Source organism: Crocodylus siamensis, chromosome 9 (assembly GCF_052110815.1).
Source record: "Crocodylus siamensis isolate JL-2025a chromosome 9, ASM5211081v1, whole genome shotgun sequence".
NCBI classification, from domain to species: Eukaryota; Metazoa; Chordata; order Crocodylia; family Crocodylidae; genus Crocodylus; species Crocodylus siamensis.
In genome coordinates, this window is record NC_143403.1 from 48,451,167 (window position 1) to 48,475,724 (window position 24,558).

Consider the following 24,558-nt stretch of genomic DNA (forward strand, 5'->3'; position numbering starts at 1 on the left):
ATATTCCCCCCTCACTGTTCTTTTCTGTCCCCTTCTGTGTATCTGCCTGCAGGGAAACAGGATGAGAATCCACCAGCACCAGCTCCAGCCCAGCTTGACTAGTTTCTCTCTTTTCCCCCTTAATGACAGTTAATTTCACCTGAAACACTGTTGTACAAGGGGTGTGTAAAATACTGTATAGTGAAAGGGAGCAAGGCATATCAAAAGAAAAGCCTTACTCAATACTGTTTCAAATGCCGTAGCTGTTTTTCCTTCTCTTTCTGGATTTCTAATAACATTTTTAGAATATTGTTAACAGAAGTTGTTGAAGCAATGACTTGACAAAAACCCAGAATACAGTCAAGAAATGTAACTAGGAACAAGGGGCCTATTAACATTGCATCCCTTATGGGTTCCAAAGTGTCTTATTTTCAACACAGCAGTGGATTCACAGAGATGGGAAGAGGTGTGTCTCCTAAAGTCCATGGCTGCATCCTTTTGAAAGTGGGATGTCATTCAGAAGTGTCTTTGGATTGCAATGAAGCTGGGATCTGTCAGGTCTCTGCTCTGTGCCTCCAAGCAAGTCAGGGCATCTTCGGGCTCTGCTGAACAGCTCAGAGGCCATGTCCATTCTGCCTTCCTGCCAAACCCAGGACCAATGCTGAGAAAAGACCCCTATCCACTCCCTTCTACTCTGCCTAAGCCTGAGTCCAGCAATTATTGGAAGTAGACAGCTTGGAGGAGTGCTGAGCTTGAGCTCAAGATTCAGGTGTGGATAGAGCAGGAGCAAATGGGGCAACACTATTTTCTTTTAAGTCCTGGGCTGAGCAGGAAGGCAGTACAGATATGGCTTGTGAGTCCCCACAATGAAGGAGGTGCTCACTGCACCTGGCTGGCTAAGTCTATAAGCATCCCAGTGAGGCTTAGTAAGAACAGGTTTCTATTTACGCCAGCATTCACTCCCAAGTAAAGCTGCCTATGAAAATAATAATTCAACCATGGAAGGGACACTGACAGCTCTATACATTGCTCAGCAGGGGATCCTGTTCCAGCTGAGTACATAAGGGAGGGGATATTTTAACTGGCCCTGTACTTCTACATGGAGGCCAGGGTCATCACTCTCAGTAGAGCTCAGGGGACAGTACAACACATACAAGGAGTAATCACACTGGAGAAGACACCTATGCATTGCAGTCAGGGTGCACTGCAAATTTCCATGCATAGTCCAAGTGACAAACTACAAGGCAAGATATCCAATCAAGTTTTAATTATCTCAGATACAAATGTCAGAAGAAGGAAAGGGCTGTCTCCCTCAGTACAGGGTCTGGCTTCCCATACACTGCTCTCTGACTAGCAGGGATCCCAGATAAATCAAGCAAACTAATTTACAGCAGTGATTATCACTTCCAGAAGTAGGGAGGGAGGGGGAGCAGGGGCTTGGCTCACAGCAACAGAAACACTGAGCTATGCAGTTCCCAAAGAAACTCCAGGACTCTGTTTCCATCAGGGCTTTGGGAAAGTGTATGGAGCAAAGACAGGGGAGAGAAAAGCTGTCAGCCAGGAGGTTGCAGACACACAGGCTGATCTTGGAAGCACTCTAGATGGCTTCAGCATTCAGAGTGTTAAAGCTACATTAGAAAACTGTGATTAGTGAGGTCTTTGGCCTTATAGTCACAATAAAGGCTTTTTCATTCACACTAAGCCTAGTGTTCACCCTGCACTTGTGTGATCAGTCTCCATGGAATTAAGCACATGTCTGATCCACAGTAGAACAGCTCCTCAGTGTGAAGGACTTTGCCCTTATGACCTGCTCCCCTCACTCTACCCTGTTATGCACTTTGATCAGTCCCAGGGATCATTTGCTGACATGCTGCCCTTACCAGCTGAGAAGCCATGCTTCTAGGGTCCAGAGAGACATGTACAGAGACTGCACTGTGACTCAGCAAGGGCAAGAGCCAGCTGAAAGGCAGGTCACTGGCCCTCTACTGATGGCTGAGCTTGAGGATGATGGACTCTCCGTCCTGAGGCCTGTAATCAGAGACACCTGCAAAACAAAACATCTAAGTGAAAATCTGTGAGCAAGACAGGTAAGGCAGGTTACAATGTGAAGGACTTGTGCAGTTCAAGGAGGTTAGGAACAGAGTGCACTCTTAGACACAGCTGGTGTCCCCAGGGGTTAGAGATTATTCCTGGTGCATGGGGCTTCCTGCTAATCAAGAAGGGATGAGCATTCAGCAAAACCAGGCCTTGCTCTCCAGGGCCTCTGAAGCTCTCACTGGAGGCGTAACCAACGGATCAATGAGAAATTCCACAGTGCCTATTTTTTAAAAATTTTCCTCAAATACCAGATCTAATGGCTGTTCTAGCTGGTTGTGAACCAGTGCTGCATAAAGCATGGATCCCAGAGTAGCAAGAATGGGCACTGCAGGTGGTGCAGTTTGGACGAGGGCATGTAGCATGAGTCCCAGATCAGCTGGAATGAGCACTATGTTGTGCACGATGCCTGTCCTGGCTAGATTGTGCCATAATTCACATCCCACACAGCACTTGATCCAGCTGGTCCAGGACCCATACTCCAAGTGGTACTACCAGGCTGGTCAGGCACTACAGCACCAGAAAGGTGCTCATTTGGTCATCTGGGTCTTTCTTGTGCTGGCACAAGTCTGGCATGCTTTCCTAAGGTGCAGCAATAGGCTAGCCATGATCCATAAGCTTCTCTCTGAGCTGCTTTCTAAGCGTATGATGGCAACCAGCTGCTAGCTATTTATGCAGAGCTGAATGACCTGCTTCCCATCCACACCCATGATATGAAGCAGAGAAGGTGGCAAGCAATACACATGGAGGTGGGTAAACTTAATGAATCCCATAAATGGGGATAATACTGTGTTGTGAGTCTGTCTTCAGGTAGGGCAGCTCAGATTTTGTCAAGAGCAGAATTTGCTTATGATGTATAAGCCAGACTAGACTGGTTTAACAGCACTGTCAGGAGTAGAACAGCCACCAAACCCTTGCCCTGATCTCTCTAAATGTTTCAACATGGCTGCAGCTGGCCATGGCCTTGCCTAGCCCTCCCTACTTCTGTGCCAAACACTACCTCAACAGATTGCCTGGCTTGCTGACGCCAGTGACTGCATTTCAGACATTTTGCAGAGGCAGCCCTGACAGCACAAGGGGCCAGATGGGGGAACAGCAGGCCCCAGTGGACCAGATTGGCTGAGGAACAAGGTGCTGTTTTTATACCCTTGCTGTAGGCCAGAACTGCATTTTAGCATGGTGAGCCCTGGGGCAGCTGCCCATGGGCCTCATGGGCTTCCTGCACAGTCCTTAAGATACAGGCTAAATACTGCTTTAAGGGATGCAGCTTTCACTGGGGCCAGTAAAACCTGAACCTCCAGCCCGAATTTGGCCCATAAGCACTGTGCCATACATAGAAAAGCCTTTTCTGGAAGCTTGCTGGAACCATAAGGGAAGAAGCTTGGCACCAGCCCCCTGGGAAGGGCTGTGCATTCCCAGCTGAGTCTTTCCAGCAGGTTCCTTTTCTATAGCACTCCCTAGTCTGCTGCATCAGAGCTCTACTCCTCCTCCCTTTTCAATGCATGTGATCTGGATCCTGTGAGCAACCCTGGTTCCCACGTTCCACAGAGAAGACTTAAGTGAAACACAGCAGCAGCTTTGGCAAGTCCCAGGAGTGCAGGGATGGGGGAGGCACCAGTACACATAGTACTGGTAGGTGCTGAGCTGGTCCCCAGATACTGTGCTCCCACAACTCACCTTTTTCCAAACTGGTGTCTGGGGCCTTGAGAAGCTGCCAGTAGTTCCTCTCTGCATCTTTGGCTTCTATCCCCATCACCGTGGTTAACATGGGGCCTTGCAGGGTGCTCCTGGTTTCAAACCTAATATTGAAGGAAATGGAGAAGTGGGAAAATGACTCTATGGGGCAGAGTGGGGAGTACAATAAGCCTGCTAAGGTTAGGTAATTCCATGGAACGGGGCATGAGAAAGAACAATTACTTGTATCTCGCTTTAGCTGAGGAAGCAACAGTGCATGGGCATATGGCCATGACTGTCTATGGTCATGTGTGCTAACAGCACTATGCAGAGGGGATCCTAGGCCAGGGAAAGGGTCTGTAAGGTAGTTTTCTGTAACAGCAGCATGTGAGGGGTTGGACATCAGCACCTGCTTTAACTGCCTTGATCCATGTGCATTGAGTTGCATAGATTTCATAGATATTTGGGGTTGGAAGGGACCTCCATAGATCATCGAGTCCAACCCCCTGCCCTGGGCAGGAAAGCATGCTGGAGTCAGATGACCCCAGCCAGGTGTTTGTTGAGTCCCCTCTTAAAGACCTCCAAGGTAGGGGAGAGCACCACCTCCTTTGGACGCCCATTCCAGACTCTGGTAACCCTTACTGTAAAGAAGTTCTTCGTAATGTCTAGTGTAAATCTGTTTTCTGTCAGTTTGTGGCTGCTGTTTCTAGTTACTCTGTTTACCAAGGTGCCTCTTGGAGTATCTCCTATACCTTGCTGCCCTGCCCCCCAATGAATTTGTAGATGGCCACAAATTTGTAGAGTTTGCCTGTGAACAATGCTTCTCTGGCACACAACAGATAAGCTGGCTTGCTCAAGAAGAGGGAAACTGAGGCAGGGTATTATACTGGGCTGTGGCCTCCCTGTCCCCTAGTGCACAACCTATAAGCCAAACTCCCCTCCCAGGCTGCCCATTATGGAACTACACAGTGCTATTTCACAGAGGGATCACTCCACTGCAAGGGGTATCCTTGAAATATTTTAGGAACACATCAGACACCTGGTAACACTAGAACAGTGGCTTTCAAACTGAGATGCACTCCCCTGGGGTGTTGGGTGAAGGAATGATGGGGTGGCAGGGCACCACGGTCTACAGGGATCAGAAAATGGTAGGATTACCCTTGCAGGCTGGCAGTGTTCCAACCTGCAAGGGGCTTCTGGAAGTGGAAACCAAGTGGCCAGGAAATACAGCTTGGACAGCAGCTCCCTGCAGGTAAGTCTATGGAGGGGAAGGGGTGGGGGAGAAGGGGGCAGGGCAGATCACAGCCTTTACAGTGAGGGAGGGAGTGGGGCAGGGACTGGGGGTACCAGCTAGGGTGATGCAAGGGGCTGGGGTTGAGACAGCCACAGGTGGCTCATCCAGGGGACAGGGGGCACCTGCCCCCTGGGATTTGTGCATGGGGCAGAGGTGGATGCTGGCTGCCCACTGCAGGCTCAGAGCTCCCCGCCCTGCTGCTCTCCTCCCAGGGGCCCCATGCTGGCTGGCCATGCCACCATGGCAAGGTGCCCCTGCCCACCCAGCAGCAGTGGGGGTGGCAGCAGTGGTATGGAACTGTGTCCCCTGATGCTGTCAGGCAGGCAAGGGATGTGCGGCCAGCATGAGGCTCCTGAGGGAAAGGCAGCAGAGTGGGGAGCCTGAGCCCACAGCAGGCAGCCAGCATCCACCTCTGCTCCGCTCAGCTCTTGTTCAGCCATGGCAGTGGCAGGGGAGAGCCCTGGGAAGCAGGCATGTGTCTTGCCTTCCCCTTTTGAAAAGGTGGTCCCCCTAAGTGCAGCTTATTCTGCTAGTGAGTCTGATATTTTTCATACTAGTATAAGATGAAAATGCATTGGTACTTATTGCCAAAAGATACTGTTTCAAAACAAGAGGCAGAAGCTGAAATGGCTAAAGTCGATACTGAGAGTTAAGCTTATGAAAACGTATTTTGCATGTCTGTTTTTTCTGGGTTGGGGCAGGGCAGGGCATGAACAAAATTGTAACTCAAAGTGGGGCTCAGCTCAAAAAGTTTGAAAACTGCTGTGCAACAACCTCTGATGGGCTGCCTTCCAAATCCAAACCACCAGGGGCAGGAAGTCATCACACTGTTATAACCACTGAACTCTGGGTATGCTTGTCACTTGCTTAATTACAAAATGCTTTACCTGGATGGGAAGGTACAATTGTTTCCAGGTTACAGACAGGGAACACTGAGGCATGGGAAAAGGGAAATGGTTTGGCCAAAAGAAAGTACTAAATCAGTAGCAAAGCCAGGACTAGAACTCTGGAAGTCTGACTTACAGGCCAGCGTGCCACAACCCTGCTATTAGTTCGAGGTGTTGTTCAGGGGGTGAAGAGGCCTCCTAAAGATTGCCTGCTAGTAGCATTGTTGAAAGACCTGGCCTGAACCACTCCCCCCACCTTTAGGCACAAGACTTCCTAGTTCCAAGCCTGTCCTGGACCCCCCACACCCTGCTAGTCTGTTCCCTGCATGCATAAGATGCTCTCACGTGAACAGCTTGGAGCCCTGGTTCTGAGCCTTTTCCAGCACATCCAGGAGGGAAGATCCAGAAGGCACCTGGATGGAGTGGTTGTACAGTTCTTCATGGCTCGACAGGTGCTGCACAGCTAGCTGGATAGTGAATATGCTGTGCTCCAGGGCAGTCACACTGGATTTGGGGCATTTAACATGCTGCTGCAAAGTGTCTGCAAAAGGGAGAGAGGCTGAGGAACCAATAGCCACACAAGCTGTCAGGTACAATATGTTGCTCCCACAACCCTTCCTTCTTTCTCAGATCTTGCTTGCTGCTCTTCTCCTTGGATTCCCCCTTCTTTCCTCAGAGGGGGCCCCTACTACAGTGACTAAAAGCCTCATTTCCCTTCCTTCAAATGGGATCTGCCACTGGGACCAGTAATGCAATCCCATAAACTCCCTCCCCTTCCCCCTGGCATCCCAATCCTCCCTCTCCCCTCCCCATCCCCAACCACTTACCTCTCTCTGCCTGGCACTCCATGGTGGCAATATCCAGGTAGCTTTTGCCACGCAGAACAGGCAAAAGTTGAGACATCATCATAAGGTTATCATTGTTATGTTCCAGGGTCCTAAGGAGGGCATTCATGCCTCTGGAACATTCAGACTTCTTATTACTCATCCCAGTAGCAACCAAGACCTAGTGAGCAGGATTAAGTTGAAAGGAAGGAGACCTTGTTTCAAATAGGTGTCCATTAAGATTTTTATCATCCCTGCTTCAAACCCAAATGCAGGGTCCATTTGGTGAACAAGGTGTTGTGTGAAGGCCATATGTACCAGGGCTGAGTGAACATGGAGATACTACAGGACTAAACACTGCAGGAGAAACAGTCCCAGCTGCATCAATGACAGGCAAAGCAACCACTCCCCTTTGCAAAAGCCAACTGGTAGCATCTGCTCTATTCACTTCTGCAGAAACAAGGCCAGGAAGTGGGGCCACCATAGCCCACAATAGTTAAGTGCAGCGGGCAGGATACAGCAAGAACCCTAGGGCTAAGCAGCTTGCTACAATATGGTGTGTGGCTGTAGGTAGCAAGGAGGCAGGGGCTGTTCTGTTTCAGAATCAGTGCATAGCTCAAATGCGCCAAGTTTGTTGCTAAACAAGTAGTGGGGCTGCCATTACAAGAATGTTGTAAAAAAATGGAAACCCAGCTTTTAGAGACATGTTCAAGTAGCATTTAATCCTCCTTCTGCAGCACTGGCAGCCCAGAGAGATTGGCCTCCTGCAAGTGTATCAACAAAGCAACAAGCAAACCTGACAAGCCTCATTTTTCTATAAGAGCAAAGCAGATGTGATGAGTGAACAGACTGCATAAAACCAAAGCAATGACACTTGCTGGCCCTAGTTTATAGGTGTGGAGGCCAAATTCCAACACAGGATCAGTTTCCCTCCTCCCTCAAGTTTAATCAAAAAATTGTTTGCTTTCTGCCCTAAATGACTGAGGCTTGGCATTTTTTTTAGAGTAACTGCCTTCCATTTTAGAGGAGACTACCTTTCAGTGAAAGAGACCTGCCTAGATAGCACATATGCACATCAGAGAGAATTCCCCTGAACCCAAACATCAGCAGATCAGAACCAGGCCCTATTTTTTTAAGAGGGCAGAGTCTTACCAAAAGAAATGTGCATTCTGTATTATATGCCAATCATGCAGCAGAAGTCACTTAATGAACAGATGACTTCTAGAATAAAGCCACTATAAAGCAGGTATGCTATGGCTGCATCCACGCTGAGAAGCTGCCAGATCTAAGATCCTGCAGCCCAAGGAGAAGATTCCCATGCCCTAAAGATCCAAACTCCTGACCTGCATGGCCAGTGGGCTGCTGAAGATGTTGCCAAAGGTGCCTTCAGGAGTCTGAGCCTGAAGGATCTTCTTCTTCACACTCTGGACAGCCCGCAGCAATGCTGACATTATGTTGTGTGTGTACAGGTTGGATTGGTTCAAGCAGTGAAAAGCCAAACCAGCCATGGCCTCTGTGTCTGAATGAGAAAGGACAAGAGAAGGGGTTACAAGGAGAACACACATATATCAACTGAGAGTATTCTATCAAGTTGACTTTTATGGAGCAACGTCCATTTGCATCAGCTGTGAAGCTGGCCCTGGTTGGTTAGAGCATAAAGCCAAGAACAGGAGAAGACATCTTTCTCATGGGTTGATCTGAATTGCATGAAGCAGATTTCTTCCTCCAAATGGAAGTAGTCCTGGTCCCCAGAGGTGCAAACACTGTGCTAGCTCTGATAGCACTAAAAAGCAGGAGCTTGTATGGAGGATGGGGCGGGAACACTCACCCACAGAGAGCTTAGTGCCATGTGTGAACTTGTTGTGCACCTCAGCATTTATGAGCTTCTGGATTACATGTGTGTCAATCTTCTTGCCATGAACACACAAAGCCAGAACACCCAAGCTGTACTGGTAGTAATTGGTGATGGGGTGACCTTTCTGTTCTCGACCTGGAGGTAGGAGATAAAAAATCAGGATCAAAAAGCAGTATACATTTCCTGCCGCCTCCCACCGGAGATCCCACTAGCCATCCTTCCCTGCATTCTGGGAGTCAGACACAAGGATTCAGGACCACAGACTTCACCCTACCTCAGGGAGCAAAGGGACAAGCAGATAATCCATGCAGCCACCACCCCTGCTGCCCCACAGAGTTTGATGGGCAGATAACAGCTTTGTGATGATCCCATGGAACATCTTTGTGGTGAGGACTCCTGGAGGGACATTCTCCCCAAGACCAAGCTTGGAGAATTTGAGTGAGTGGAGTGGAGAATTTGATTCTACTTCATGGCCTGGGGTACATTGTTAAGAAGACTTTCAGTGATACTACAGGTCTTGCAGGCAGGTTCCTGCCCCTCTCTGCAGTAACCCTTGGTGACAGCCCCGAGCAGTACCCTCTTACCTATCTGCTCCTTCTCCTTATGCAGGTCATACTTCAGCCGTGTCACAAGCTGCTTCATCTCACGTGTTTTCATGTCCTGGCAGGCAGCTCTCAGTGCTAGAAGGTACAGAGCCAAGTGACCAGTCCTGGGCTGCACCTGCTGGCCAGCTGGCAAGAAGCTGATGGGACAACACAAACCAAGAATTCATCACAGAATCCTTTCCCTTCCTATATGTACATTTCCCACCCCAACTCTCCACTTGGTAGAGCTGCATCCTAAGGGGCTGATTTTTAGGACATGGATTTCCACAGATCCTTAACAAAAGCTGGATAGTTTGATTGATCGCAGGCTCATTTTTTTGTATATATTTTAAAGACCTTAAATGTATCCTGTCAGCAGCACAGGCAATGCCTAAATGTAGTGAGTCACAGGCCTAGGAAATTAAGGTTCCAAACAGTGAGTCAAGACACTAAGGGTTGCACATTTGTGTATACTAGAGGAAAAACCTCTCTGATTAACTGCCTTCCCAACTTGATCAACTCCTGGGTAAGTGCAGCCAATCAGAGCCCTCCCTCTCTTCTGGATGCTATCCATAGGAGTGAGAACAAGGTCTAGCAGCTCAAGAAGGCTCTGCTTTCCCTTTCCTTCTGAGAAACTAGGGGTGTGACTTCCTCCAGTCCTTCCCCCTCCCTGCAACACCAGCCATGGGACAAGACCCCACTAGAGCCCCCTCAGGCCTGGAAAAGGGGGAGAAACCAGAAGTAGCACAGGGCCAAACAGATGGGGGTAAAATTAATTTTTAGAAAGAGGATGGAAAGGTATGGGATTGATGATACATACCCAGCCTTTTCTGGATCACTTTTAGCACTGGCAATATGCTAATTAGCAGAGAGCCATGCCTAACTGGATGCATCTACACAAGATGCTACGTTTCCATAGCAACAAGCTATGGTGACGTAGCATCGGTGGGCACAAACCATGACACCAATGCTACTGTATAGTAGCAATGAGCTACTGCTCAGTAGGTCATTGCTACTGTGCAGTAGGGTTTGAAATAACCTGTGTGCTGCACAGACTGAACAGTACCGGTGGTTACTGAGCAGTTGGGCACTCGTGTGGACACTCCCCCAGAGCTGTAAGTAATGAGTTTTGTGCCCTGAGCAAAACTCTCCGTGCCTGGGGCTGGGTGGAGGGCTGTTGATTGCTGGGGTGGGGAGAAGAAGGGTGGTCTTACATTCCCTAGGGGGTCCCTGCACTTGGCTCCTCCAGCTGGGCAGTGGAGGGCTGGTTCTGCCCAGTTCCTCTGGCAGGGCAGTGAAAGGCAGCTCCAGCCCAGTTCATATGGCCGTGCAGTGCCTCAGCAAAGAGTGGGGTGGAGGCAGGTAGCACCATCGCAGTACTCCCTCTAAGTTAGCATCCAGGGTTGGTGTCTGTCTCTGTGCCTGCTCCCTGCACACTTACACTACTGACGCCTAACTCCTACTGCTCAGTTACTTTCTTTGGAACATCAACATCACCAGTGCACCAGATGCTGAGGTGCATTTGGAAGACATTTAGTCCTCTTTGAAAAGATAACATGACAGGCAGGAGGGCAGGGGAGCTACTGAGCTCTGAGAGTGGTGAGTGACCTGAGTAATGCCTAAGACAAATCACCCCAGGATTGTTCCTGGAAATGGTGAAAAACAGAAGTGACCTGCTTCTTGTTCTATTGCTGCTGCCAGGGTTTGATCTGCATTGAACATACCTTTTCTTCCTGGCTTCAAAGGCATTCTTCAGCCTTTGGAAGTACTGGGCCTCCTTCTTCAAGTTGTGGTCACTGGACAGGCGAAGGGCCATGTACACACTGGGGTTCAGCTCTTTGGATAGGTCTTCAGTTATGCTCACGAGTCTCCTATTCAGGCACCCGATGAGATCAGAATTCATCCTTGGGATTTCTATTATAAACCAACAAGGAAGAAATAGAAGAGAAAATGAATACCACATGCAGAATAAAGGGGAGAAAGCAAGTATGCAGTGCCTAGAAATGATCAACCCTAGAGCTTTAAGAGCTGTACAGAGGGAAGTTAGAGACACCATCCCTATCTTATATAGGGGAAACTGAGGCACGGGGGGGGGGCAGAGGAAGACTCGCCCAAAAGCCAAAGAGCCAGTCACAACAGAACTTGAAAAAAATTGAGGCCTACTGGAAAGGAGGTTAGTGCCCTGTCTATTGCTTCTTGTCTATTAATATAAGGAGTTTTCCAGGAGACAGGGTGTTTTTGTAGTATATAAGATGCAGTTTGGAAACTAATGCTAAGTGATTAAAGGTCCAGAGAGTTTCTGTGATGCGGTGACAGCAATTTGGATTTTGGAAGGCAATGGAATGGTCCAGAGAAGTAGGATCCTTTGTGTCCCTTGGCAAGAGGCCAAAGAGACAGCTAGCTTCACTCCATGCAAAAAACAGGCCTGATCACGGCAAAGAGGTATAAAGGACAAGGAGTGCACAGGAACAGCTGTCTAGCTCCCCTCTAGCACTGATGCCTCTCAATGGAGCAGTGGAGCTGAAGAGGAATAGTATAGTAGCTCTGACAGGTGAATTCCAATCCAAATGCAGTTAGGAAAAATCAGAAATTTTGGAGTTTCAGGTCAATTTATATTAGCTAGATGTGCTCCTCAATCAGAGGCTATCATTAGGGGTGCACCAATAGATATTTCTGGGCCAATACCGATGGCTGATTTTTAACAAGTTATATCAGCTGATACTGGTCCAATAGCTGATATGCAACCCTGCAGCATGGAGAGCAGCAACCAGCTGGTAAGTCTGTTGTGGGACAAGGAGTGAAGGGAGAAAAGGGACTTGTGGGGGGAGGGGAGGCAGATCAAGGCCCCCGTGGTGAGGGAGGGAGTGGGGCTAGGGCAGGGGAAGGCGCTGCCCTGCTGTAGCAGGGCAGAGCGAGGGATGGAGCCGCAGATTGTCTGGGGGGGGTTGGGGCGGGGGGGATGGCTCCTGCCACTGCGCGCACCCTGGGAGGGCACGGAGGAGCATGTGCCCCCAGATCTGCACATGGGGAGAGGGTGGGCTGCTGCTGTGGGCCGGGATGGCACCAGGCTCTTCCCAGCAGGGGGCTGGGCTGGGCTGTGCTCAGGATGCACAGCAGTAGTGCAGGGAGGGGAGCTACAGCAAATTTTGAGCTGGCTCTGGCTTCCCCAAGCCTGCCTCCCAGCACTACTGCTGCCCGCCTAGAGTGCAGTGCAGCCCAACCCAGCCCCCTGCCAGGAAGAGCCCTGTGTATCCTCGGCCCCCCCCCCACAGCAGCAGCCCGCCCTTGCCCCGCATGCAGATAAAGGGACAGATGCCCCCTAGTGTCCTCCCAGGGTGCACACAGCGGCAGGAGCTGCCCACCTGTGCCCCCTGGATGAGCCAAGGCTCTGTTCTGCACCTTGCCCCACCCCAGTTGGGCAGCATCTGCCCCAGCCCCACTCCCTCCCTCACCGTGGGGGCCTCGATCTGCACCCCCATGCCCCTTCCCTTACCCACAACTGACTTATTGGCTGCTCTCCATGCTGCCGGGCTGCATTCCTGACCGCCTGCATGCTGCTACATCAGCCAAAAAAAGCTGATTGCCAGTACTCTCAATTTTCCTCATATTGCTGCTGATCCAATATGGGACTAATGTATCAGTGCACCTTGAGCCATCGTAACTGCCACTAATAAACACCCATGCTGGTAGTCTCAGCAAGAGCAACCAAAAAACATAAGGATATGGTGATCAAGGCTGAGATTCTGGTACCAATGAAGTCAACACTGAATTCCACTTCAGGAAATCCTTTCAGGTCAGAATTTAAGCACTGAAGTGGTTTAGGCAGACACTGCCACAGCCAGTGCTGTGTCTGTTCCTGGGACTATACGATGCTCACTACCCACCACCCATTCAGGCTCGCACAGTGTGACCATTACCCTGGACCCAGAGCACTCTTGACCACTAATAGAAAAGTCCTAAGAAGACTCAGAAGAAAACCATCAGTGGACCAGGAAATGAAGAGGAAACAGAAACCAAGATAGGAATATACAAGCTCTCAATAGGTGTGACTTGGGGGAGAGGGTAGGATCATAGAGTGCCTATACACATGCTCTGGGGTGGGGAGGGGAGCATTTTAATTAATTATAGTAATCCTGAGAGCCACTGTAACTAAAATGCCCACAGCATCTCATGTATTCAGCACCCCATGCATCAAAATGAAGGTGGGGGCACTTTGTATTGTAGCCGTGGAATGTGAGAAGTAGTATTTGTTTGTTGCTATTTTTTATTAGATCAGCCACATAATTGGCAGAGATGTTCATAGATTATATAGTCAGAAGGGACCCAATGGATCATCGTGTCCAACCCCCTACCTCCTTCCAGGTTGAAAATGACTCATCAACCACCGTTCTCTGGGTGCAGTCCCTAAGCCAGTTAGCCAGGTTGGCCCCCACTGTTCTAAGGGACAGAGAACAGGACTAACAATGGAGGGTCATTAAACCTTGAATGCCCTCTATTCCGAGGCATGCACACTTGGACAAAATTTTGGGGACTCCACAGAAGAGATACTCTCTCTGGGGGGATATTAACTAAGCAATGATCCCTTTCTGGGAGACATATCTCCTGCTAAAGAGGATTAGCATGGTAAAGCGAACAAATACCTCTGTGTGATTCAGAGGGGAAACCCAAGCCCCTAGCACACGTTACACACATTAGGCAATTCACTGGTCCATCGTGCAATAAGTTTAGACTGGCTGCAAGTACAAAGTAAGGATCACACATTTAACTGGTTAATCACACAATAAATTTACAATGGCCACACATGCCAAATGATTATCACTTCATAAAACCATCTGTCCAGCTACAGAATAGAGTCAACCTGCAACCAAGTTAGTGCTTGAACAGGCATAACAACTTTGTAGCTGGTTTCTATCCAGCTTTCATTTGAAAGCATGGCACAGCCCCAGAGATTTCCAACAGGAACCTGAGGGCCCTGCTGGGGCTTTTGCCATGGAAGAACTGCTCTAGGATGTTTTCCGTAGTCAAGAAATAAGTAAAAGCAAAGAGCTGGGGTTTTCCAAAGAAGGCTTGGAGTCTAATGGAGGCAGCCTCGAGTCTAACAAACTTGAGAACCACAAGGTATGCTGGGATGGGCAATCTCTCCATCCCCACAGGCAACGGAGTTGCAGCCATGGGACTGTCTCTGAAATGGATCTCAACCCCTCTTCCCCTTCTAACCACATGCCCCCCGTTTCACCCCACCAGCATCATGGTGAGATCCAGGCTGGAGACATGGCAGCACCGTGCCAGACCCCACTGGCCCTTTTCATGAAGGCACAGCTGGAGTTGCACCCAGAAACCCAAAAAGGCAATAATTACAGTAACTACCGGAGCATGACTGAGGAAACAGCTCCCTATTCTTATTATTGTATTTTCTGGTATAGAACACGCCTGTGAAATCATAGAATCATAGAAGTAGGGTCGGAAGGGACCTTATAGATCTTCAAGTCCGCCCCCCTGCCAGGGCAGGACTAAAAAAACTGGGTTCAAATGATCCCAGCTAGATAGGCATCAAGCCTCCTCTTAAAGACCCCCAAGGTAGGAGCCAGCACCAATTCCCTTGGAAGTTGGTTCCAGATCCTAGCCACCCTAACTGTGAAGTAGTTCTTACGGATGACTGACCTAAACCTACTCTCCAACAACTTGTGGCCGTTATTCCTTGTTATGCCAGGGGGCACTAGGGGAAACAAGGTCTCTCCCAAACCCCGAATATAAGACATACCTTTGCTTCTGAATGACAAATGAAGGAAAAAAGATCTTTTCTTCAAGGAAGTGACTGAGGAACAGCTGCCAGGGAACTGGGCTTGCTCACTATTCTCCTTCTTGTGAGTCGGGTGAAGATTTTACTTTCACTTTTGCCCAGAATGGGCAAAACCTGCTCTTACTGTATTTCTTGCATATAACAAACATCACATCACATCATCTTGAGCCAAAAAAGCTACATACTATATGCAAAAAATACAGTAAGACAGCTGCTTCCCATGGAGCTCCTGGCAAGAGCCATACAACAAAGTAGCTTTGGCACACGGGCTCATACTGGTAGCCAACTCCATGGCTTGTATCGCATAGCCTAATTGCCAGTACCTGGACACTGGTTACGGATCCACCCTAAGAAGTTTATCCAACATGGGTAATGGAGCCCTGGAAAGACCTGTGTCACTTGGGACAGCTGCTTCATGGCACACCTGGACAGTAGAGGCTGCCTGAGGCTGAGATCTCCAGGCTCCAGCAGGTGCCTGGCATGATTCATTGGTGCTATTATTACCTTCAACAGACCCACTGTTCCAATTCTGGCAATGCTCCTCAATCATACCAGGCTGGTGAAATGGCACCAGCGATGGGGCTGAGGGAACCAGCTGGTCCTTGCTTTGCCTTTAACAGACGAACAAGGCTGACTGCCTGTGGCCCTCATGCCTATTCCAACAGGCCAGGCTTTCAGGGGCTCAGACACCCCTAGCACCACCAAATCACCAAGGCATCTCTTTTCTGGGGCTCCCAGGGCCTGGCAACCTCTCTGAAACCTGGCTCAAGCTGCCACTCAGACAGAGTGGGAGCTGGGCGTTGCTGAGGTTCCTGGGAAGATACCAGGCCTGCCCTGAAGCAGTTAAAAGCAGGAGGGAAGGAGGTGAGAGGGGAGGACACCTTTCAAGGGTTTTCCCTTACCCTTAGGGTTTTGGCCTCTATGGGAGTGGGATGTTTGCTCACCTGCAAAAGCTGGGTGCTACACCCATGGCCAGAGCTGGGAGACCTCAACCACAGCTGGCCTGAAGGGCTCCCCTGTCCTGAAGGCCCAGCATTGTCCCAAAGCAGCAGAGCAGAGGCCAGTCTGGTTCTGACATGCACCCTCCTCAGAGAGGCCACCAACACTAGGGCTCTGTTTGGGGCGGTCCATACTGCTGCTGCCATAAGGAGTTTGCATCTGGACACAGCACAGCACCTGGCATCAGATGCATCCTGAGATGCTCAGCCAGGCTAAATCAGCCCAAGACACATGGCCATGACATGCTGGGGCTCCCACATGTCCCCCCTGTGCTACAGTCAAGCCTCAGTCCCATGGGTGTGACTGCCCTGGCAGGGCAGGCTGGGAGGGAAAGAGGTCTCCTGGCCCCTGGGAATGGAAAACAAGGTCACTTGGGCTTCCCAGGCCAGGGCACCTCAGCATGCAGCTCCCCCCAGCAGCCACCAGGAGAGATGGGCCCTGGTAGGTGGTGACAGCAGCATGGCCTCTGCACCATGGCCCATCCTCCCTTGAGATGAGGTACCCATTGGAAGAGAGAAACAGAAACAAGGGCAATTCTACCCTGCTACTTCATACGATCATATCTAACATGCTCGAACTCCAGACATCCTTGAGCCAAGGGCTGCTAATAGGTTAGGTTAGGCACCAGTAAGAAAGTCCCAACACACCCCTAACCAAGAGGGTATTGCTTGGCATTTATACAGTGCCTTCCACAGAGTATCCCACAGTGCTTTATGAGATTTAAATCATGCCTCCCACTGCTGAAAGAAGGCACCTCTGGGGTGGAAGGCAGCAACTGTTTTACAGCATGTAGCTACGCTGCACAACAGTTCAAAGTAGAAACAGAACACCACTAATGGCAATTTTGGGCATTAGTTACTTATCCAGGGATTTGATCAGGATACCAAGATAACACCTGATTCTCCAGCACTGCCTGAGATCTTTAATGTCTGCAAGCAGCCACCAGTTCTGTCTTAAGTCTCCTTTGTAAACAAATCCTTTCAGCCTTGCAGTGTTCTCCAGCGCTGTGCTGGGGAATTGCTTTAGTACTGATTTGCAGGGAAGAATTCCCATTATTGTACCACCAATATTCAGTGGCCACCCTGTGGATAATTATTAATGAAGAAGAGTAAGATGCCGCCACTTACCCATATACAGGTCTTGATAGATGTGCGTATGGAGTTGTTGCAGGGGGGCAAAAAGAAGTGAAACTGAGGTAGGCAGGCACCTTTACAATTCTAGAAGGGAAATGTATGTAGAAGGCTTCTGTACTCACCACAGAGCTGGACAGGAAGGACCAAGGCACAGAAGAGGAAAAAGATCCTCAGCCTTCTGGGTTCCATTTTCATGGCAGAAATGGAAGTTGCAGCTGGGGCTCAAGCTCACAGACCAGGTGCTGACTTGCTTAGCTGCTGCAGTGCTGAGCCATTTCCTTTGAGGTCACTGATTAAAAGTGGGCAATGTTGCAAGAGGATCTTTTCCACAGGTTCAGAAGCTGGGTCAGCAGAAACAAAAAGGACTTTGGCTGCATATGAAGCAAAAGGAAACTCAGTTATTAAAGCTTCCAGGGGCTGGGAGCAAACAAAGGAGGGGAAGCTGCTTTCCTTTCCTGTTTCCTCTTGCTGGACCCTCCAGTTGAAGGCAGGACAGCTAATTTACCCAACCATGCAAAATCGGCACAGCTATCCACTCTGATTTTCTAAAGGATGGTGTGCAGCCTACTCTAGCTAGCTAAAAACCTCCAGCTGTCCTCTGGCTAGTGACACAATAATTAATTAGGCTATACAATGTACACCAACACAAAAAGGAGGAGTAATAATTAAATGTATTAAGGAGCAACAAACAATAATCATCAAGATTAACAGCAATATCTGATATCAATGAAATGATATACAACCAACAAATCCAATAAACCTCAATACAGGAACCATTCTACCCCTGCAAGGATACTAAAGAGCAACTTTTCGCTCCCACAGACAACATTTGCACGACTGTCAGCTGCTCACACAAGGGAACAGTGAGGCATACAGAGGGGTATCTGGGCCGCTCCAGCCATCGCCCACTCCACTCTCAACCACTTCCACACAGTTCAATGTTGACCTTTGTGTGCCCCAGCGCTCAGGTAGAACCACTCACACTGACCCTCCTTAGTCAGGCCTGGACCACGCAGCACACAGATGAGATCTGTCTCCCTGAACCCTCTCTCAATCCACACCCACAACTCTCCTCAACTCTAACAGCTGCTGATCCCATCCACTGCAATCATGTACCGGCTCACTGGCCTTTGGCTTCCCAGGCCTTCCAGCCACACTCAGCTGTACACACCTGCAAAGCACACAGACACACACACCCTGGACTGGAGAGAGATCAGTCTCTCAGATCTGCCCCTTTTATACCCAGTATGATTGGCATATGATTAGCAATATGATTAGCAGGTGCCAATCATTTTGACAACCAGTCATCCAACAGTGCACTTCACACTCTGTACTAAACATGACCCTCTCAACCTATACACACAACACCTGGTTGTCACCCAAAAGTATGAACTTACTTTACCTCATGAGCCTCCTTGCTCAGAGGCACAAACACGCATGCTCACAAGTCTAAAACAGGTCCTCTCTCACCAAAGGTGAAAAGTTTACCTCTCCTGTTCTAGTAAACAGGCTGGGACATGGTGACTTGAGCATCTACATGCTCACTCATCTGACTTTTCTGAGGATGTATGTCAAGAAGTGCTTATGCAGCCAGGACATCTTCTCCAGGCAGAGCTGAGTGTGGCAAACAGTCAGGGACTTTCATCTCTTTCTCCCAGACAAATGAGAGCAAAACCATGCTGGAACAAATAATAAATTCACCTAAACATGGAGTTATGGGGAGAACAACACTAGTCATCAATGTGGGTTGAACTTGGTTAAGAGTTTGACTGAAAAAGGGGCGATTAAAAAAATCAATGCGTATCATTTACATTTTTTTCCTTAGGAGATACCCTTTTGCTTAAGTTGGTTTTCTTTTAAGTCTCTGGAATCTAAACTAAATATTTCAATTTGGGTCAACCAACATGTTCCAGTTTGACACAACTTTTATTTCTTTTGGTAAAAAGTACAACCCCCTCCTCTGTCCAAAAAAAGTGCTTTGGTTCAACTCAGCTTCATTCTTTCTCTGATTTTTTGGGTTCAGTCACTGAACCAAAATATCCATTACCTACTTGCTTCTACTCATGGTTGTGTCAAATCCACCCTCACATAACTCCACCTTCTTCAAAGGCAGGAGTGGGCAATTATTTTGGACAGAGGGCTGCTTGCTGAGTTTTGGCAAGCTGCTGAGGACCCCATGGGTAGCCCCACCCCTTGATAGGTGCCCTGCCCCCTGGTCGCCATCTCATGACTGGAAGTCCTGCTAACCCCTGACCTTTGCCACTGGAAGTCCCTCCCCTTACCCCCAGAAGTACTCTGTTCAGTAAGGGGTTTTGCCAACTCAGAACCAGAAAAATACCAAATTATATTCTAAAACGCAAACATCTAAAACATTAATTTGATTTCAAAAAATATTTTTGTCTTGGTTTACTTGCGTTTGTGTAGTGTACACAGAGGTGATTGTATATAACAGCTTAAAATAAAAGTCTTACTCTCATATATTGTGGGGGTATAGGTTTGTGGGGGGCTGTGGGTGTGTGGGTATGTGGGGTGTGGGGAAGGGTGTGGGTGTGTCTGTGGGGGTAGATAGGTGTGGGGGTGCAGTGAGGGAGCATGTGGGGGTGTGTGTGGATATGTGGAGTGTGAGTGGGTATGGGGTTTGTGGGGGGATGTGTGTGGGGGGGAGGGTGGCTGGGGTGTGTGAGGGGTGTGTGGGTCTGCATGTTATGGCAGTGTGAGGCGGGGTGCATGTGTATGGTGGGGTGTGCATGTGGGACTCACCCTACTAACATACACACACGCAGACACACACAGACACACACATAAGGAAATCTGTCCCACAGCCTGGTGATGCAGCCAGGAACCACGCAGTACTGAAGCAGGGTGGGGACAGGAAGGCAGGGAAATGGCTGGGGCTGGGGCTGGGGCTGGGCTGCTGTGTCCTGCTGCTGGCTTCCCCGGGGTCCTACTGCCCTTGTCTCCTTTCACCTTTGACAGGCAGCCAGGAGCAGATAAATATTAATTTTCTAAATTTTTAGGGGCCCTCTGGGCTGGATAGAAAGGCTGGGTAGGCCAGATCTGGCCCATGGACATATTTTGCCTGCCCCTGTTCTAGGGAGTTGCTCCTGATTTACAAGAAAACAACTGAAAGGAGAATCCAGTCCCAAGAATGGCTGGGATGATGGCAAGACTATGCAGACTACTCTAGTGTAAGGACAGAGCTGCATCCCAATGACATCTGCTCCCAACACTGTAAAGTCTCAACAGCAGCATTCCCTCTAAGCTGCATGGCGTGCACGGCCATGCCCAAGCCACGCTGCCAGGCGCACCTGCGTGGCCGCGCATGCCACACAGTTTAGAGAGAACGCTGCTCAACAGGGCTGCTAGCTCCTAAAAGACACCTGGAAGTAGCATCTGAAGTAAACAAAAAAGGATGAATCATTCTTGGTCACACACATCACTAAGGGTTGTGCACATAGCAGAGTCCTACGTGTGTATATTCTCTTATGCAGACAGTAGGGGAATACCTTGGGCCAAACTTTGGCCTCAGTTACTGCACTGAAGTCAATGGAGTTTTTCTGCAGTAGGATGGATGGATCTTGCCTTAAAGACTCATCTGATGAACCATGCCAGTGATACAGCTAAGGCACTGAAAATTTCAGTTGAGTTGCACCTTTCCCTGACTAAACAGATCAGAGTAGAGGTTCACTTAGTTCTCAGTTCTATTGGAATTAGACTGTGCACACTGGGACAGCTATTCCTTTCCAAGAAGCATCTGAAGCCATTTTTGTGGTCTTCTTCTTGTGTCTCTACACCACGTTTGACCATTTTGTTACATTTCTGTGCTCATTTATTGTACTTTGCAAGATTTTTCATTGTACATGTGCCTTCAAGCAGTGGGCATTGCAGCAGGTGTTGCATAGTTTGAGGCTCTGTGCCACAGTCACAGGTGGTTGAACCAATGGTATAGTTTCACTTCTTCATTAGTTCCTTGGAGCACCTGACTCCAGTCCATAGGCAGTTGAGACATCACCACTTTTACCATGGTTTGTTAGCCCCTGGTGTTAAGGACTCAGTCTCTGCAATGTCCATTTTTTTGCTGTCAGGTATTTTCTTCACCCTCTCATTCCACATCTGTAGTTGCTGGGTGTGGCATTGAGAGTTTGGGTGCTGGTGAGGAAGCTCCTGCATGACTTCAGCTGTTTGTGTGCTGCAGCATGGTCGTACAGCGGGTGTCTCACATTTTCAGTTTGTCTCAGTTGTTCTATCCTTCCTCCTGGGGGCTATAGCAGAATCATTCATGTTGCAACCCCTGTCAAGTAATACCTGCAAATTCTGTTAACCATGATTTTGACCCTATAAATTAACCAACTATAACCAGTCATGATGTCATTATGGTACAAGGTAAAGTAAGGCTCTCTTCTACCTCTTCTGCTTGGCATGAATGCTGCACCTCACGTCCCGCACCTGAGACATCTCTTCTCTGCTCCCTTTCTTAAACCATCACCATAATACTCTGAATACCTGGCTCCTATCCCCACACTTTCAGCCCCTCTGTGGTTCCCGCTCACCTCCCTACAAAGCAAGCTATTATAATCTGGACAGCTCAGCAGGGACTAGGGATCTATTGCAAATCCTTGGAATTTTGGACAGAAACTGCTTTTCTCAGAAAGTGACAAGCATTTGTACAATTTTTTGTAGTCATTTTCCCTTTCTTGTGGCCTGTTCTAAGCCATGGAGACATTGTGTGGTTGGGGCTGGAACAGGGATCCGGAGACTCCTGTCACAGAGAAAGCAGGCTGATTGGGAGAGCAGCTGGGTGAGTTAACAAGCAGTTAAAATACAGGCTGTGGATTAGGCAGCCTAGGGAAAGTGGGGCAGCCCATCAACTCAAAAGGCAAACACCTGGGGTCAGGGAATGTGGTGGGGGCAAAGGAAAGGCCAAGCTGCAGGGATCCTGCAGCAACAGCAAAAGCCCCACACCACCGAAAATACCAGCGGCCCCTCCAGATGCTAAGGCACAGGGACATAGCAGTGGCTGATTCACTGCACTACCAGCAATACCAGATGGGAAAGCCACGCTGGTAATCTCACAGGCCCTGGGGACCCGAGAATGGGACAGTCACGGCAAGTTCGCCGCATAGCAAAACTTACCGGTAGCCTGATGGCATCCCGCACCGCAGCCAGCTGGGGCCCAGGTGCAAGCCGAAGAAGAAAAGCCAGCACCGGTGTGGACGCGCTTTGTAAATGCATGCCGGCGCCAATTCACTGCCTGGGGCAGTGAGACACAAATAAAAGCCCTGTGCTCTGGTCCAGCACCAGGACTGGAAGGAAGTCCCTGGTAGCCTAGGGCAGGCTGTGGGACAAGCGTGAAAGAGGCGGAAGATGACTGGTGGTGGCAACCGGATGGGTGGGGAGCTACCTCCACCCGGTGAGTCAAGGGAGTTCCCCCAGACATCAGGAGGGGGGATGTGGGAGCCCTCCTGGGGAGAGGGTCAAGAACAACAATAAGACTGAGAAGGAAGAGCGAGGACAGTGACTGACACCAACACTAGATCTGAGCAACATCGACACAACAACAGGTTGGTGCTAGGTGAGGTATAGGGGAGGTGAAGGCCCAAAGTCCTCACTACCAAGAGACCATAGCTGGACACCACTGAAACAGGTGCAACATGAGTCCCCGAGGGAAAGGTTTCCATCAAAGACGTGGCAGGTGAGAAGCTTCAGTGGGTCAGGTAACTGGTGCCAGGACAAACTGTTTGCCTGCAAGCCTGCAGTTGGCCCAGGGCAACCAGAAAAGCCTAAGTGGGGAGTGCCTGACTTTTGGCTGCTTTTGTTACTGGTGGTTGGGGCTTGCAACTATTGGAGAGGAGGTCCCAGCAGAGCCCTGTAAGGGGCAGAGTAGATTAATTATATTAATCAGGAAAAGGGGAATCATCAAGGAGAATAAAGGGCATTTGTCAGCATGAATTCCACTGGGTCTTTTATATAACAATCATTGCGCTGCTGTCCTCTCTATACCCAGACCCCTTAGGAGTTGCTACAAAGGGTACAGAAGCAGAAAGATTCTATAGGCAGTCAAGATTCTTTGGGTAAATGTGATATTGTTTCTTAGACCAACTAAATACTTGGAAAAATTGTTCTTTACAAGCTTTTGGGCACAAACACCCTTCAGGCACAGGGACCGTTTGTTGTTTCATTGTTTGAGGTTCTACAAGAGCACACCTTCCCAGAGAGCTGGCTCAGGATATATTTTGGAAAAACTTCCATGTTGTCTGGATTCCTCAGGGATCCCCCAGACCTTCAAAACCTGGAGACTCTCTCCTTGTGGGCAAGCCCAGGCTACTTCCCCTCTTCCAGCAAACTTTCTCCTCCTGATGACATGAAGTTGCAGGGACTTGAGATTCCCCACACTCTAGGTAGACTTTCCTCCTCTTGGAGTTTTTTTAGTAAGACTAAATGACAAAGCCCCCAGCCACTGAAAACACCGAGAGATTCATGTAAAAAAAAACATTCAACATCACTGATGTTTACTGTTTTCCACCCTGCTGGCACAATACCAAAGGATGTGTGAAATGTGTAAACAACTACATGTGCTCTGTATGTACCAGCCCAGAGCACACTGGGTGGTTTACAGGACTCAAACAGGTAGGAAACAAACAAACAACCAGTCCTCTAAACAAAACAGGAAACAAAAGGCAAAAGCTACAGTCACTATAATAAGATCCTCCTCGAAAATCCTGGCTGCTGCTACTTGGATAAAAGTCTGGGGGCTTTTAACCCGGAATAATTCTATGCAACAATGCAGCAGTTTCCCTTTTGCTTATACGATTTCTCTCCCTCTAAATTCTTCAGCCAGAATTAGCTGTATGAAAATGAAGCTGGCACACTTGCCCCACTTACTTACTCCGTAAAATAGCTGCCAGCAAGTTAGAACCTGGAAGCTGCTCAATGGCTTTCTCTTTCTGTCTTGTTTATCAGTGCCAGTCATGTGACTAGTCCAGCTGCTGAAGTCAGCTCCGTTTTTTCAGTGATTATGTCAGGACTTTTAAAGTCACAGATTGCAAGAATTCATGCACACAAAGTTTAGGGCTCAACAGTGATAAAAGTCTGAAATTGGGCAAAGCTCAGGACTTAATTATTAATCAAATCTAAAGAATACAGCTCGGTATAACTCAGTTAATGGGTTTAGTCCTAGGTTTAGGTCAGGTCTATTTTCAGATGGTTTTAGAAATTATTTAAAAGAAATAACATTTTGCCTATAGGATCCAGCCTGAAATTCAGAATCAGCAAAGCCATGGGTCCAGCTCCACTTGTACGTGCAACTCAGAGGAGGCTTTACAAGACAGCAGCAAAAAGAACTTTAGGGCTGTAAAGCAAATCCCTGGGAGGTTAGTTCGAGAGCAGAGAGGCCTGTGCAACTTCAGCTCTGACCCTTGTGCTTGCTCATCCAAAT

General features: G+C 48.8%; 1 protein-coding gene across 3 annotated transcripts; it reads right to left on the minus strand.

The window, feature by feature from the left end:
* Nucleotides 1-1,226: 1,226 nt before the first annotated feature.
* TCN2 (transcobalamin 2) lies at nucleotides 1,227-24,085 on the minus strand. 3 transcript variants are annotated; one of them, XM_090063501.1, is made up of 11 exons: nucleotides 24,010-24,060; nucleotides 18,612-18,802; nucleotides 17,246-17,494; nucleotides 10,916-11,105; nucleotides 9,192-9,349; nucleotides 8,581-8,742; nucleotides 8,096-8,271; nucleotides 6,756-6,933; nucleotides 6,274-6,469; nucleotides 3,751-3,872; nucleotides 1,227-2,023 (listed from the first exon to the last, which is right to left on the minus strand). In XM_090063501.1, exons 3-11 carry the CDS (start codon nucleotides 17,316-17,318, stop codon nucleotides 1,962-1,964), a joined length of 1,317 nt encoding a protein of 438 aa, XP_089919627.1. In that variant the 5' UTR covers nucleotides 17,319-17,494; nucleotides 18,612-18,802; nucleotides 24,010-24,060; the 3' UTR covers nucleotides 1,227-1,961. The 3 variants fall into 3 exon arrangements, with proteins under 3 accessions (XP_089919627.1, XP_089919626.1, XP_089919628.1); XM_090063500.1 differs by lacking the exon at nucleotides 18,612-18,802 and having other exon boundaries at nucleotides 24,010-24,085; XM_090063502.1 differs by lacking the exon at nucleotides 18,612-18,802 and having other exon boundaries at nucleotides 24,006-24,069.
* Nucleotides 24,086-24,558: the final 473 nt, after the last annotated feature.

What these genes read in the sequence shown, in the direction of transcription:
- TCN2 (XM_090063500.1), bottom strand. Translation starts at nt 17,318, where the DNA reads ATGAAAATGGAACCCAGAAGGCTGAGGATCTTTTTCCTCTTCTGTGCC. An exon ending in GCAGCCCACTGGCCATGCAG is followed by an intron (nt 6,934 to 8,095) that starts GTCAGGAGTTTG and finishes CCTGCTCACTAG; the next exon opens with GTCTTGGTTGCTACTGGGAT. An exon ending in CAGGGCTCCAAGCTGTTCAC is followed by an intron (nt 3,873 to 6,273) that starts GTGAGAGCATCT and finishes CTTCAATATTAG; the next exon opens with GTTTGAAACCAGGAGCACCC.